This window comes from Dermacentor silvarum, chromosome 11 (genome assembly GCF_013339745.2).
Source record: "Dermacentor silvarum isolate Dsil-2018 chromosome 11, BIME_Dsil_1.4, whole genome shotgun sequence".
Lineage (NCBI taxonomy): Eukaryota > Metazoa > Arthropoda > Arachnida > Ixodida > Ixodidae > Dermacentor > Dermacentor silvarum.
Genome location: NC_051164.1, coordinates 106123413 through 106138569, shown reverse-complemented (window position 1 = coordinate 106138569; position 15157 = coordinate 106123413). Strand labels below are relative to the sequence as shown.

The following is a 15157-nucleotide window of genomic DNA, read 5'->3' as shown; positions in this document are numbered from 1 at the left end:
GTGGGCGAGTACGGGCGATAAAATATTACCTCGGCCTGTCGCATCGGCGTCGAGACACCTTGACGCCGACGTAGGCGTAGTCGCCCCTCGCCACGCAGTCCGAGCGGCAGGTGCCGAATGCCGACCAGGGTCCCCAGCCGCCGTCGACGGGCGGGTCCCGCGACCGACGCCGCTCCAGTTCGTCCCGGCGAGCCACGCAGTAGCCGCCCCGGCACCACTGAATTTTGGTGGAGGGAGACGATGCAGTAGATGGGGTTTTTTTTTTCAACGCGAAAGCATTATATGACTCATGAGGGGGAAAATCCGGCGCCGGCGTGACCACGATGGTACAAAAAGTCAAGTGAGCCAATCGAGACAGTTGATGACGTCAATTAAGGCAGAGTGAATTAAAGCGAAATTAATTAAGGCAGGTGTAATTAAGATAGATTTCATTGCGGCTCTCGAACCCACGACCGTTGGTGTTAATTAAGGCGATGTTAATTAAGACACAGTTAAGATATAGTTAAGGCACTTGAACCCACGACCTTTGGTGGGAGTCGAACCCTCAATATTTGGTGGCCGCAATGTTTTCACATTCATCAACGTAGGGATAACTAAGTGCCCGTGTTCTTTTTTGAAATTTACTAAAGGTACTAAGGTTACGATTGTGAGTGCTCAGTAAACGTATTCATCTCAAGGAACCGTGCAGGTTTTACATTGCAGCGGAGAAGGGTTGTGAGGTTAGTAATGAATAGAAACATTGAAAAAAAAAAAGGCATCGTTGAAATGTCACAAATACACATATACATATTTAGACGTAACAGAAAATATAAGGCTCAGAAAAGGCTTCAAATCGTGATGAAAGCATCGTGGTGATAAAGGGATACAATGTATTTTGTCGATGTTGTGGAGAAGAATTCACGGCCTGACGAACTGTGGAATTGCATTCGCGGCACAAGCTCTGCAGGGTTTGAAGCAGTGAACGTTCAGTAGGACTCCTATTATGCTGACCAATGACATGTCCAGTTACATGCGCAGTGGCTTCGAAACCTTTAGCGAAGATTGTAGATAGTCATTCGAAAATAATTGAGCGCTGCATTTTACTCGATCATTTGAAGTTCCTGACTTCGGGACAGGCGCTTGCTTACCGATTCTGCCTAAGGGCATGGGTAAAACACAGGTCTTCTTCTTCTTCTTCTTTTTTTTTTTTGACGTGATAAGCAATAATACTTACGTCTACATGGGGGTATAAAATGGACAGTTGCATCTCGTTCTTGCTTCTTTCGTTCTTGCTTTTCAAGTTTTTGTGGAGAAGATATAGAAGACGAAGAAAGTACAAACGAGCCGAAAACGAATCCGCCTTCGTAGTACTTTAAAGTGTTGCTATTGTGTATTTTCATTCATTTTAAGTTTCTTTCTTTTTTTTTCTGTCTGGGAAATATTTCATGAGCTTACCTACAGATTTTTTTTTTTTTTACTAATGATTTCACTTGCGTGATGCATTTGCTTATGTAACGTTGAACTTTACGTTGTTGTGGCAGTTAAACTTCTTATCTTATATTTTGTCTCATATCCATGTGGCTGTAGTGCCGCCAACGTATTTTATGTGTCCACGGCTCTGCGAAGACGAAGAAGGTAGCTTGACAGATCGAGCTATCGAGCCCGTATCATGGCCAATGGCCCCATTGTGGATATGCGTCAATTACATCCAGGACAACAGCTGCAGCTTTCACTGTGGCCTCCTAGGCCATTATGCCATGACAAAATAAAAATAATTGAATTTAATAGTACAACTTTGTTGAGTGAAGGTGTAGTACGTTACCATATTCTCAGCACAGGGCGTTCCTTCAAGAGCTGGGTGCGCTGCGAACGAGACCGGCGTGATGCCACGGTTCATCTCGCACCGCAGCATTCGGCAGATGTCCTGCAGGGAAGATTATGATTAGTTCGGTGCACACGGCATTACTATAGACACAAGGCGATCAAGGTGGAACGAGCAGGGAAGGTTCCGCGGAAGAGGCACTAAGCGTCCCCGCGCAGTATGAGAAGGGGCGGAAGACGGGGGGGGGGGGGGGGGGGGGGAAGAAAAGAGAAAATGGCGCGCATCACAGTAACGTGAACCAAAGCTCGCGCGACACCAACTGTAGAAACATAAATGCGACTTGCCACTCCGTTGTGGGGCGAAAGCGGTTTACACAGTTTAAACTGCATGGAGTTTAGCTACTAGCTACACCATTTGCTCTGATCTAGAAACAAACGCTAATCAACAGTGTTCGAACGAAAGGCGATTCTGCAGGAGGCAACGTTTCGACAAGACGACTTGTCTTCGCCAGTCCCCCTGTCGAAACGTTGCCTCCAGAAACACTTCTTGTACGAACGCTATTGATCGCATCGTCTCCATCTTGCTCTGAACGTCTGCCCTGTTTCAGCATTAATAAGACTAGGAAGTCGAATGCCGAACGTTATGTCTGAACATTTCGTAATCTGGCCGCGAACGGCCTATGTCTCGACAATGTCAAAATTTGGTCTTCTTAGTTCGTTATCTTGATTTAGAGCAGCGCAACACTGGAAAGGTCAGAACTGGAAGCACAGGGGTATAAAGCGCTCAGCGTTGCGTGCTTTCCTCTTCTGTCCCAGTGACTATGGTTTTGCATGCGCTGCTGAGCTCGAGGTCGCAGATTCGATCCCGCACGGCCGCGGCTGCCGCATTCCGGTGAAGGCGGCATGCAGAAACCAGTCGTGTACCGTGCATTAGGTGCATGCTAAAGAACCTCAGGTGGTCAAAATTATTCCGGAGCCCTCCACTATGGTGTGCCTCATAATCAGATCGTGGTTATGGCACGTAAAACTCCAGAATGAAATATCTCTTCTGACCCTGTACCGTATAGCTTAGTAGAACTTGCTGTTGGGCTAGTCGGTAATTCGTCATAGTGAAGCAGTTAGGCGCAATTTTGCACTCCCGCATTCACGCACACACCCACGCACGCATACACTCAAGAACACCCCCCCCCCCCCCCCCCCCCCCCCCCACGCACAGAGCTCCCTGTACCATGTTGGGCTGTACCAAAACTCAAGACGTCCTGTGTGTCCCGTGATACTTCTGCGACGTATACGCACGTCGTGTCGGTGACTAAGCCTGCGGCATATGCGTTTTACGTTCGGTCGCTGCAAGCCCGCCCGTAGAACTGTGATACGACGAAAAAGACTCGCCTGAAGCGGCTGCTGGGCGGTGCGGCGGCTGGCCGAGCCGAAGCGCAGTGCGCACTGTCGGTCGGCCGAGAAGATCTCACCGGGCAGCAGGGGCGCCTTGCGCGCCTTGAGCAGGTCGACATCGACGTCGCGGGTACCCCGCTGGAAGACGCAGGAGGCGGCCGGCAGCCGCAGGAACTTGGTCACGTACTGGCGCGAGCAGGACGACCAGCTCGTCTTGCCGGCCCCCAGAGTCGGCGACATCACGTAGTTGTCCACGTCGCACGGGTTCCCGTCCTGGGTGCCGTCGTGCTCCATGCCCAGGCTGCGAGCACGATTTCGATTTTGACACGTGGACATGTGATGCTTTCGTGAAGGGTTGAAGGCTATGCTATTTATTCGCCGGCAATAGTCGCGTTGTTTCGGAAACGGGTGCATTGAAGTCGGTAAAAATGAAGTAAATAAGGAAGAAAGCATCGCCTGCATTTCCCAAGTGTATAGTGTAGCCAACCCGGCACATCGTTGGTTAACCTCCCTGCCTTTCCCTCTTCGTTTCTCTCTCTCCCTCTCTTCTCTCTGCATTGTGCAGAGATCGCACTTGTGTCCTTTAATGGCAGTCTGCACGGGCGGTGATATATGGAAGTCAGCGGACAGATCTTGTCGGTGCAAAGGTTAGGCTATGCCTCGCCTATCTTTTTTTTTTTTTTTTTTTAACAAATGGGAGAATAACACTTGAAGTTGTCTTCATGGGCATTTGATGGAACATTTGCAGGTACACATAACAGCAGAAATGTGAGCAAATTTCTGCTGGAATTTTCAAACATCCTTTCTACAGCCGTGTGAGCTTACGTCCAGCCAAGCAAAAGTGGCAAAAAAAAGTTAATACCAAGGAAATGGTAATTTAGAATTGCACAGACTTTTGGGATAGTTGGTCTGATACTGATACTGGGACCATAGCGCTTCTGGGACCATAGCGCCTCAGCGACGATGACAAGGATGCGGCAACCTTAAACTAACTTTCAGAGTTTGAAGTTAGCGTGCCGTCTTTGTCTTTCTCGTCTGCGTCGCTTAAGCGCTATGGTCCCTGTATCATTTCAAGGAAAATATGACTGTGTTGAGGTCGGGATAATGCACGAAGAGCACTCGACCTTCCGCATGGTTCTATATTGAAAGGTATCTTTGCGCGTGCCCTCACGGCGGGACCTAGCCTCAAAAACTGCGGCCTTGCCTGTGTCCCATCTCGTGGCTGGCAACGTAGACGCTCTGGAAGCTGGTTCCCTCGCTGATGGTGCAGCTGTTGAGAGAGTTGCACATTCCGCTCACCGGGGCGAGTCCTGCACACACGCCCACACTGGCCAATGACTGCGTTGGAAGGCTGTCGAGATTTCGCCATCACCGACATTTTTTGGGCACAGTCTAGCAGGAACTTTGACACCCCTGCCCTTAAGAGAGCAAAAACAGTCGCAATCCTGTAGTAAAACCACACTTGTATCCCTAGGTCACCAAAGCCAATTTTGTTTGAGTGACTGCATGGAATATGTCTGCCGGCAGCAGCGTTTTTATGCGATGTATGTACGCGTGTCAGTACTATGGGAAATCAAAAGGGGACAAAGGGCTGACTTTGTTCCTTCCAACCTAGAGTTAATGTATATGGTCATTCAACCTGTCTTTTTCCTCTCGTCTCTCTTGTCTATGCGTTGTTCGCGTCCAAGAGGCAGCACCAGCTAAGGACGCATGTTCGCTCCAGTCGTGTTAGTACCAAGGCCGCTGCAATGTTCAGCGTTGCCGCAATGCCAGCAATGCCCGTAGTTAAGTTTTTCACCCGAGCCTCAACGCATGATGTCTAATTTGCATGGCTTCTACACCGTGACAGCGAAAGGTCTCACCGACGACGTGTCTTTTTCTCAGTCCTTTCTCGTCCACGACGAACATGTTGATCCTGAAAACCAGCAAGAGACCAAATTGATCAAAATATGCTTGCAAAACCAAAATTATTTATTACGATCATCGATCAAAATGCTTGTAAGTGGCACGGATGTGCCTCACGCGAGGTGACACACGATTCGTCCGCCAAAGAAGTCCGCGTACAGTTCCGCTATATTTTCTGTACTGCCGGCACGTACCCTGATAAGAGAAGCGCGTGGTCCCATTTTGGCGTGCCCTGGGCTGAGGCGGCCCTCCTTCTCTGGTGTTGCCACACGCAGAAGTTGGTCAGGTACGTGTCGATGTTCTCCGACGGGCTCAGGTCCTGCATCGTCACCGACATCACGACCCAATGCCTGATTGTGAGATTGTTCTAGACCAAAATCAAACGGATATTTATGACGTTACTTGACATTAGACAGGGGCTTCCAGGAAGATGGAGACTTAAGTGATCGGCAGTGGTTAAACAGGCTATGGGTGTGGCCCATTTTTGGCCAGCATTGGAGACAGTTTACGTTGACAACAAAAGAAAAAGGGGGGACGTACAGCTTCGAGTCCTAGTGGGAACGCATCTGGAACCGTCTGGAAGACGTCTCTGCGACGTTACACCGCCTCGCGTCGACAAGAAAAAAGCTAAGAAAAGCACATATCATAGCTGTATTTTAACACCACGTGTGCGAACCTATGAACAATACAACGTAGCTTACACTAAGCGCGTAAGAAAACGCGACCACGTTTTTTTTTTTCTATGAACAGACAACCTTCCTGTGGTTTCAAAGCCTTCGGCTCAACCCAGTGGCGCACGCAGGATCTCTGCCAGGGGGGCGGAGCAAGTAACCCCCCCCCCCCCCCCCGGTCGGTGCTCCACTGGCTCAACCGCCACCTTGTTTGGAGAGCCAAAGTAGCCTGCATCGTTTCTGACTTCAATTCTGTCTTCGCGAAGCTGTCTCTTTTGCCGGATTCGTCAGAAGTGGAACAATACAAGTAAAAGCAGAATTCGCTTTTCTCGGCAACCACTGCACCAAATTTGACGAGGTTTGTTGCATTTAAAAGAAATACCTTAGATCTGGTGACTGTTTGTTTCGAATTCTTGATATAGGCCGTCAATTTTTTATTAAAGATTGGCAGAAATCGCAAATTTTCAGAAAACGAAACTATGCAGTTTACAACTCCGTAATTCAGCAATAAAATGCGATATGACGATTCTGTGCATAGCGCCTAATTGTACATCTAAAGCGGACAAAATTCATATATTACACATGAATCTAAAAAAAAAATTAGTAGTATGGAAATACAGCTTTTGCAGAACGCTTGTACACAACGTAACGAATTTACTTGAGATATAAACTGGCATATCGAATTTGTCCGCTTTGAATTATCTAATGGATGCCGTTTACAGAACTGCGACAGCTGTTCTTGATGCAGAGCTATCAATTTGTAAACTTAGTGCTGCTATTTTTTTCGAACTTTTGAAAATTATTTGAAAGCAATTCAGGCCCTAAATCAAGATTCCGCTTCTAACAGTCACTAGAATTTAACTTTCTCTCTCAAATGCAACAAATTTCATTAAAATCGCTCCAGGGGTTATCTCAGAAAAGCGTTTCTGCGTTTTACATGTATTTGAATAGGCCGCGTCGGAGTTGGGCCCAAGCTAATTAAAGCTTCTTCTTGCTGGCCGCTTAGTTATCTATTTACCCGTCTACAGCGAGAGTATTAGAATGCAGCCTACGGCCCTGGAGCTGAGATTTCGACAAGGGGACTTGTCTGTCTTAGCGCAACTGCTTTCCTTTTTCAAGTGGTGGTGGGGGATAGTGGGCTGCCACATGAACAGCTGTCAAGGAATGTATTTGTTGCCCGGACGAAGAAGTCCCTTTGTCGAGCCGTTGGCTCCAGGGGAATACATATCTTGTTCGACCGCTGTTGCCCGCATCATAGAAAAAAGAATTGACAGTAACTTACCCTAGGTTGGAGTTTCAGTACTTCCAGCTCGACGACAGTCACGTCGATGTTCTTCCCTAACGATTCATGCTTGAAGAGCATTTGTACCTAGAAAGTGAAAACATAGACGCTTAACGAAAGCGAGCAACATTTCTGAATCTTTCAGCTCAGTTTTGCGTACATGGCAGAAAGAAGTCCTTGAGACGAGACACAAAACTGGCTTTTTGTTTTCGCATCATAAACGACAGTCTGTCAGAGTTATTTAGTTCATCGCGGAAGAATAGAACGCTGCGATATCTATTCGGGGAGAATACTGTGGATTCTGTTCCTGTTTTTGCTGGGCCAATGACATTCGAGGCAGCGGGTGCTCCCGCACTTCCTATTCAAATGAAGGTGAAGCACATTACTAGAGAACCGCTTAACCGGTTTTAATTAAACTCATTGCTTCTAAAAACATCTCTAGGCAACCATAGATTCCAAGGCCGCTTCTGTCAGATATATTTTGTGAAACTTCAGTTTATGTATATAATTTCAAGCCGAGTGAAGGACGTTTGCAACAGACGAAGTCACACATTCTGTGCGACGTCTATAATTATTAATATCGACAACGGTCGGGTAGTGAGTAGACCTGGCGTACCGCGTTCATGATGGTCAGGACGTATGTGACCAGCTCCCGGTCGGTGTCCTCGCCCGGGAAGGCCCTGGCCATGGCCTGGTACAGCGCCTGGTCCACGAACACTGCGGTCTCGACCAGCGCCTCGCCCCCGTCCCGGGGGTTCCTCCGTCGGCCGCCACTGTTGGCCGACGGCGAGGGTCCCCCCACTCGTCGCCTGGTCCTGGTCCTCCTCCGTCGGAACTTCCAGTCGTCGGCAGGCACCCTGGCTGAGCGCGTTCCGTTGTCCGGCCGCGAACCTCGCTCGCCTGCGTCGCAGAATGGAAAGAACGTTCGGCAGGTGTTACACTCTTGTAACACAAGAAGGCGAACGCCTGCTGCACATTTGGTAATACATGAAGTCATACAATCGGGGTTATACTTCTTTGTAAGACATATTGGTAATGCACTGAGTTATACAATCGGGGCTAGACTTCTTGCAAGACATAACAAGCCGCAATGGGAAGTACACGTGTGACACTAAGGCGACCTCTTGAACGCCACATTTGAACACTTAACGTAGTACCTAAAGTGCAGCATGTCCAAGGCATGCACCGGCCTGCATCTTTAGTCAGCGAGATGGCTGCGACGTGACGTGTGCAATCAGGCATGCACTAGGCACACCTCTAGTACGCCAGAACCGTGGTGCAGTCGTGGCTTCAGGGGAGCGTGTTCGTCTCGCACCCTCGGAGGCCCGGATTCGACTCCCACCCAGGCAGAAGTGTACCAAATTTTGTTATCAAAGCCACTAATTTACTTTGTTTACAGGAACCTCCCTGAGAAATCTGACGTCAATACGAGCATATTTTGCGGCGTCGGCCACTTTTCGTCACAGCGCAGTTTCGACAAGGTCACCGCCAAGGGCACCGCCAACATAGACACCTAAGGCACTAGTGGTGCAAGGCTGAGTAAACAATGGAGCTGGTGATCGATCTAGCTTCTTCCAGGTTTTACTAGGCTTGGCTAGGTTTTGCTAGGAAATGCTAAGTGCTGCTAGGCACGGTATTCCGAATCGGCTCGCCGCCGACGCGCCGATTCTCGCTTTGCCTGCTGCAGTCACGGACACCGCGCGGCGCGTTCGGAGCTAATGCGGGGAAACGGGGAAGCGCGGATGGCGTCGGCAGCAGCTCTGCACGTTGCCTAGTTGGTGCTACTACAATTTGTTTCTCTCCCTCTCTCTCGCTCTCATTTTATATTTCTCTCTCCTCAGCATAGCGCGCGACGCGCGCGTGCTCTCCTTCCCTCTCCTTAACGTCCCATGTCGAGGCAATATGTGCACGGCACGGAGAGGAGGCGAAACAGACGCCGCTCGCGAGGTGGTTGCTAGGCAACGCAGTGACGTCGTAGCGGCAGGCGGCACACATTACGGCCGGCTTAAACAGCTTCGCTGTTAAAAAAAATGACGGATTCGTTCAACATGCGTTTAAAGTACAGACGTAGTACGTTCGCAATACCACTACTGTAAACTTTTGAAACACTGGCGTTTCAGTGGATGATATGCAACCCGCCGCGGAAGCCCAGTGGCTATGGCGTTGCGTTGCGCTGCTGAGCTCGAGGTCGCGGGTTCGATCTCGGCCGCGGCAGCCGCATTCCGATGGGGGCGGATTGCAAAAACGCTGGTGTGCTTTCATTTAGGTGCACGTTAAAGAACCCCAGGTGGTCAAAATTAATCCGGTGACCTCCACTACGACTTGCCTCATAATCAGATCGTGGGTTTTGTAGTGTCCATGCATAGCACTTTTTGGAATGTAGGAAGAGAACTCTGGTAGAGAGCAGGGGAGCTTCCAAGATGGCTGCGATGTAGCAGAAATAAACCTGTGTGCGTTCCCGACACAATCTGTCGTAATCAGTCGTATTACTCGAACTAAGACACGTTACAGGTATTGGTACGTAAAACGCAATAACTTATATAATCACTTGAGATGCTATGCACTGCGCGCGCGCGCGCACACACGCACACGCACACGCACACACACACACACACACACACACACACACACACACACACACACACACACACACACACACACACACACACGTGAACACAAACGCACTGCCTTATCAATGTCAGAATTCATTTTCTACATTATTCTGCACATTAGTCAGATATGGGTCTATAAGACTTCAACTCTGTTATAAATGCGATCTGGACCCACGGTAGACTTATCGGTGATCCCTTTGCAGTAAGGCCTCACAGAAGCCCGTACCAAACCGCCCAATAAGACGTATGTTTGAACTTAGGCGCAGTATCCGCGACTGAACTTGCATGCGCACTCACAGTGGCCACAGCGAAGCGGCTTGTGCGTGTCCGCCCGGGCCAGGATGTGCGGCGACGAGGTGGCGTTGGTGGTGGCTCCTGCGCTGACGCCCGCCCGACGGCCGTTGCTGGCCAGCGGGTAGATGGGGTACACGAAGTACGTCGCGCCCGGCAGCTCGATCAGGCCCCTCTGTGAGCACGGAGGAAGGTCGGCGAGTTCTAAAGTCCTCTTAGCTGTTGCGTGCAAACAGTCCACAGGAACTGATAGCCAAGCCTAAAGATCATGTGCACGAGGCGGTATACTAGGACACTGCTATAGCACGAAAGACCGTGGTATACAAGTGTCCCAAGCAGCAGGAATCGGGATGCCGAGCTGCAAGTTTGCAGTGAAGAGGCAAGATGGAGATCGAACTCAAATTTGGACTAGTCGGTAGCGATATTCATCGCAATGTCCTAGGCGCCGAACAGAACACAAACGGAGTAGGACGGACAACGGGTTCTTCAGTGTTCTGCTTGGCGCCTAGGACATCGCGATGTAGCTATGTAGCAAGAGCGTAAAGACCACCGCTATTGTCGCCGGAAAGTACTAGGTCCTGCACTTTCAAGTATGGTGGTCGCCGGCTTTTTTTTTTAGCAGCGAACTTGAATCCTATTATCGCTGCCGGCGAGCACCGTCACGTTAAACACCGGCACACTGGAGTCGGTAAGCGCGGGCTGCGACAAGAATTGTGGCCTTTGTACTTTTGCTACAGACTGTATGCACGAAATTGCACACTAACAGTCACGGTTCAATATGCGAAACTGAAATGGTTTGGCCGTGTTATTCGAATAAATGAGAACAAGAACATCGCGCGACAAGATAACAAATATTGGTTGAATTCACGGAGAAATAAGGGCTGGCATACATTGGGGAGGGGGGCACGCAGCAGCGTTGGCGTTTCTAGTGCCCGTTTTATTTCGAAAGCCAAAATTAGCACCCAGTGGCAAGAAAACTTTTCTGTCGAAAGTCATGTTTGAAAATGGCACACAGGGAAGCGGCGAAAACAGTGTTCGTCGCCTGTTTATTTTGTTCTTTGACTAAGGCGTTTCTCCAAATTAAAACCCTTCGGCATTTTCTTCTCAATCTTGTCTCTTTCTCTACTCTTCACAGCCCCGAAATGCTTCGGGGTCGTCTTTTGACGTCTTCGTTTCAAACAAATTGACGTGGTACCAATAATTTATTTTTCTTGTTACCGTTTCGCTGTCTCTCTACATTTGCACTTTTTGACGTCGCGAACACTGTTCTTGTTTTGTTTCCCAAAGAACGCGATGATGAATGACAACAGAGGCGCTACTGTTGCGTCAGCAACACGTCTGAAGTCGACTCCTAATTGGCACTTTTTCCGATGCCAGGCCGGTAGAAGCAAGTAACGCTGACTGACAAGTCTAAATTGAAGAAGGTCGCTTTTCTGCAAGGAACCGCGGCGGCAAATGTTGGAAGTCGCACAGAACACAATTCAGCAAACAGTGAAGAAATAAATCGCGTAATCACGGCAAGCCAACGTTGCTCTGTTCAGACGATCGTGCTGGATCCAACAAGGTTTGATTCTGAAGACTAACAACTACAACTCTCGCGGTTATCTTCACGCTGTAGACGATTAACATGTTAGAACCTTAACTAGTTTCGTTCGTTAATGCTGTTCATTCACGTGTTCAACGTCTTCAGTCACAAAGCTTCGGTAACAGGCGCTATCGCCGATTTTTTGTGACGGCGAGAGCAGACAACTGTAGGGGACTTTTGACCCATGAAGGAACAGATGTTCTTCAACAAATTAAAGGTATTGCGTTTTATATCCGTCTCCTAAGTGCTCGAAATGCACACACGATTAACCTTAGCGAATGTGCTGAGAGCCGAGCTAAGTTGTATAATCTTACCAGACCCGAGCAGACTGACAGCGCTGCCTTGCTTCGGGCGATCCCTCGCACGTGACCCTGGTAGAAGCACGAGGCGTCCGGTAGGTCTTCGCCGGAAGTGACGTCTCTGCGTCGGCGCCGCCTAGCGCTGCTGTTCGTGGCGCCTTCTTCCACCACTTGGAACTGGCTCGAGATGAGCTCCTCAGTCTGCGTGGCGGACACGTGACATTTATGAAGACCGGCGTGACATCATGTGTATAGATTATAACTATAACTTTCAGGCTCGTATTTTCTTCCGCTTTTTTTTTTTTGTTACTGAAGCGTACCTTATGCGTGCGGTGCCGCTCAAATCTTATGCTGCAATGTCTCGCAGAGTTATGGGCTGTAACTTAAAGGGAGTTACAAATGCAACTTAACGTGAGCACGTTTTGTAATCGTGCTGACTGGTTACAGCCGTTATTCTGAAGGCATACGTGTAGCGTACAGCATAAGCATTTTGGCCAGCCCGCCGTAGGTACAGAACGGAAAGATGTATTGCCATAGATGTACACAATTGACATTACTCGTTTCTTAGTCTTCCTCGCCCCTAGTTTGTATGAAACGCAAGCTGATGAGAGCTGCTGTGAGGCCAGGCTACCGAATGGAGTCCAGTTGTAGAGAATATAGCTTTTTATTATTCATTTGGGCCATTTTGCCGCTTCCCCCGCATGACGTAGTGGGACTGTTTGCAACAGCGACCCCATATACACAGGCGTGGAATACTAAGACAACAGTTTGGTGAGACTTCGGTGTTTAGTAGTGCAGGGAATCAACATAGTTCGCAACATTCGAACATATATTGTCGAAGCACTGGTCAGCACAAGGACGTTAAAATAATAAATCAGTCAATCAAATTGAGCAATCATCGCTCAGCCTGCCAAGGACATCGTCCATATGTGTGTTTGCGCTCGTGTTTTTTCACCGTGTTACGTCCTTGTATCGAAGTACGATGCAATATTACATCATGATTAACCAACTAGCCCACCAGTATGTCTTAAGCAAGTTCTTTTTCACGTGTTATCCACCCTGTGACATTACGCGGACGTTCAACGAGAAATGAAATGCCACCATAGAACATATTATTTATTCAATAATCGCTCATCACTCTTCTACATTGTAATAAGCTAGGCTGTTGTGCAATGTATACTTTGTCCACAGTTTATGTTAAACAACCTGCAGCCATCCACCGGGCACTGTAGTACAAACTGGTGCAAAGACACAATATTAGCGACTTCTCTCTTTATACAAGAAAATCCACAAGGTGTTGATTTTCGCACAGCCATAAATGTGTAGGCTACTTTTTAGAACTCTCCTTAGCACAAATACATTTAAAAAGTTATATCCAAGTTGAAATGGAAAACAACCTCCCCGGAGATTTCGCATTGTGCTTTTCAAGGCAACTCGTATTAACAACGCAGGATGCTGACATGAATAGTCTAAGTAAAAATCTGAGCGGTTCATGTCCTCACTTAATTAAAGCAAAAGTCTGCATTATTTTTAGCAATACCGAATGATAGAAGCATAACTGGAAGACAACGCAACGCTCTGCTCAACAAAAGGCGAACGCAACCATCGAAAACGCTCATGGGGCATGCACTCAAAATGCCCTCCCCCTCCCCACCCTTAACTGGCCAAAAAAGGTCATGCCCCCCCCCCCCCCTCTTTCTGTCTCTCTCTCTCTCACCCTGTGAGCACACCTTAGAGATTGACACTACTAGAGAATTCCGCATAAATTTCTTGAGGCTTATGAGGCGTTTGACTTGTTGCTATACACTCACAACGTCAGAAAAAATATGACGAAAACTTCAACTGTGAAATTTTCGAGGTAAAACGTTTTTTTGAAAAAAGAAAAAGTGAAACGCAGGCAGCCTCACGCATGGTTCATCCTCGGAAAGTGTTTCACCAAGAGCATTGGCAACTGCAAAGCATGTCAGTAAACGAATGGCTGGCCACGGACACGGAGGATACGCCAGTCCCAAGACTCTTGAAAATTGAAACACCTGTTGATCCGCGCGCATGTGTACGCAAAAAAATACCTGTCCGAGGTCCAGCCTCAGCGTCTGCCCGAAGGCCGGCAGCTCGAGGCTCAGGTCGGCGCTGCCTCCACCGCTGCCTTCCTCTAGATGTCGCCTCCGTCGCCGCCTTTTCCGACGACGTTTGCGGGTCGCCGGCCGCAGGTCCATGTGAGGCTCGAACACCTCGTACTGCAGCGCCTCTGCAACGATGGTGGTTGGTTCGTTGTTCTTTCAGAAAGAAAGAGCCAAACAGTGAGACTCTGTCTCCGAGCTCTGTCTCATAGCCTTAGTATACCACCACGTGACGGATGGTGCCACCAGGTCCGGTGGTTACGTGCACTGGCCAATCCAGTGCACGCACCCTGCTTCCCTTCCCCTCCTTGAGGCTGCCGTAAATGATCCGCCCCTGATTAGGTGAAGCCACTGTACACACATTCCATGTGCAGACATCGATGGACAATGAGAAAACTACAGTGCTTCTTTGCCGCGTTCTTTGAGTCTTGCCTACACTGTCCTGCATCCTTAGCCTTAAATTCTACACAGTGGCAGATTCAATTCAAATCACTCTTATTTTAAATCTGATTATGTTTGGCAATTTCTCCCACGTGCTCTCTTTTCATTGCAGTCTCTATTCATGACATAATACGGGTAGTGAAGTTGATGTCCCGAAATTGTAGAGGGGCTTTACACGCACCCCTAACTTGCCCGGATGCAACTTTTCGCCTCACAGGGACTATCAAATGTGTACAAGATAGCGTAAGTACAATATTGTTCTCACCTGTGTTCCCCGACCCTAGCATGAGTAGCTTCTCTACTTTGGCAACAACTTGGTTGATGAACTGGGCCTCCAGCTGCAGGAAATATGAAAAAAAAAAAAGAAAAAGAAATGCATTGGTCTCATTTAATCTGAGCACACGAGTAAACGTGTACATATACATGCGTTTTGTAAGTGTGTTATCAGTGTATTACTTGTGTGTCTTAATCAAACTCCCAAAATATCTGCTAAATATTTTATGATATATATATATATATATATATATATATATATATATATATATATATATATATATATATATATATATATATATATATAAGCTTTGTGACTTTCAGACTTGCTTATAAGTGATAAACAACTGGTGATACTTTTTTCATTGTTCTCGTGTGAGGTCTAGTAACTAGCACCATTACCTGATGCCAACATTTGTTTAAGCCTTTATTCAGTAGAAAGAAAGAAAGAAAGCAAATACAAATAAGAGCACGCATGGAACTCCT

General features: G+C 48.0%; 2 protein-coding genes across 2 annotated transcripts in view; one reads left to right on the top strand and one right to left on the bottom strand.

Annotated features, from left to right (window-relative positions):
- LOC119433395 (bifunctional arginine demethylase and lysyl-hydroxylase JMJD6-like) overlaps positions 1-15157 on the top strand; it is a 222624-nt gene that overhangs the window by 3208 nt on the left and 204259 nt on the right. The gene's annotated exons all lie outside the window — the stretch shown is intronic.
- The window catches only part of LOC119434152 (A disintegrin and metalloproteinase with thrombospondin motifs 18), a 148775-nt gene that overhangs the window by 20745 nt on the left and 112873 nt on the right, over positions 1-15157 (bottom strand). The window contains exons 2-13 of the mRNA XM_037701479.2: positions 14664-14736; positions 13907-14085; positions 11853-12038; positions 9960-10128; positions 7667-7950; positions 7051-7137; positions 5292-5416; positions 5055-5107; positions 4397-4502; positions 3190-3493; positions 1802-1903; positions 30-217 (exon numbers count right to left, since the gene is read on the bottom strand). Of these exons, the coding sequence (XP_037557407.1) occupies positions 30-217; positions 1802-1903; positions 3190-3493; positions 4397-4502; positions 5055-5107; positions 5292-5416; positions 7051-7137; positions 7667-7950; positions 9960-10128; positions 11853-12038; positions 13907-14085; positions 14664-14736 (1856 nt within the window). The remainder of the gene's footprint in view (positions 1-29; positions 218-1801; positions 1904-3189; positions 3494-4396; positions 4503-5054; positions 5108-5291; positions 5417-7050; positions 7138-7666; positions 7951-9959; positions 10129-11852; positions 12039-13906; positions 14086-14663; positions 14737-15157) is intronic.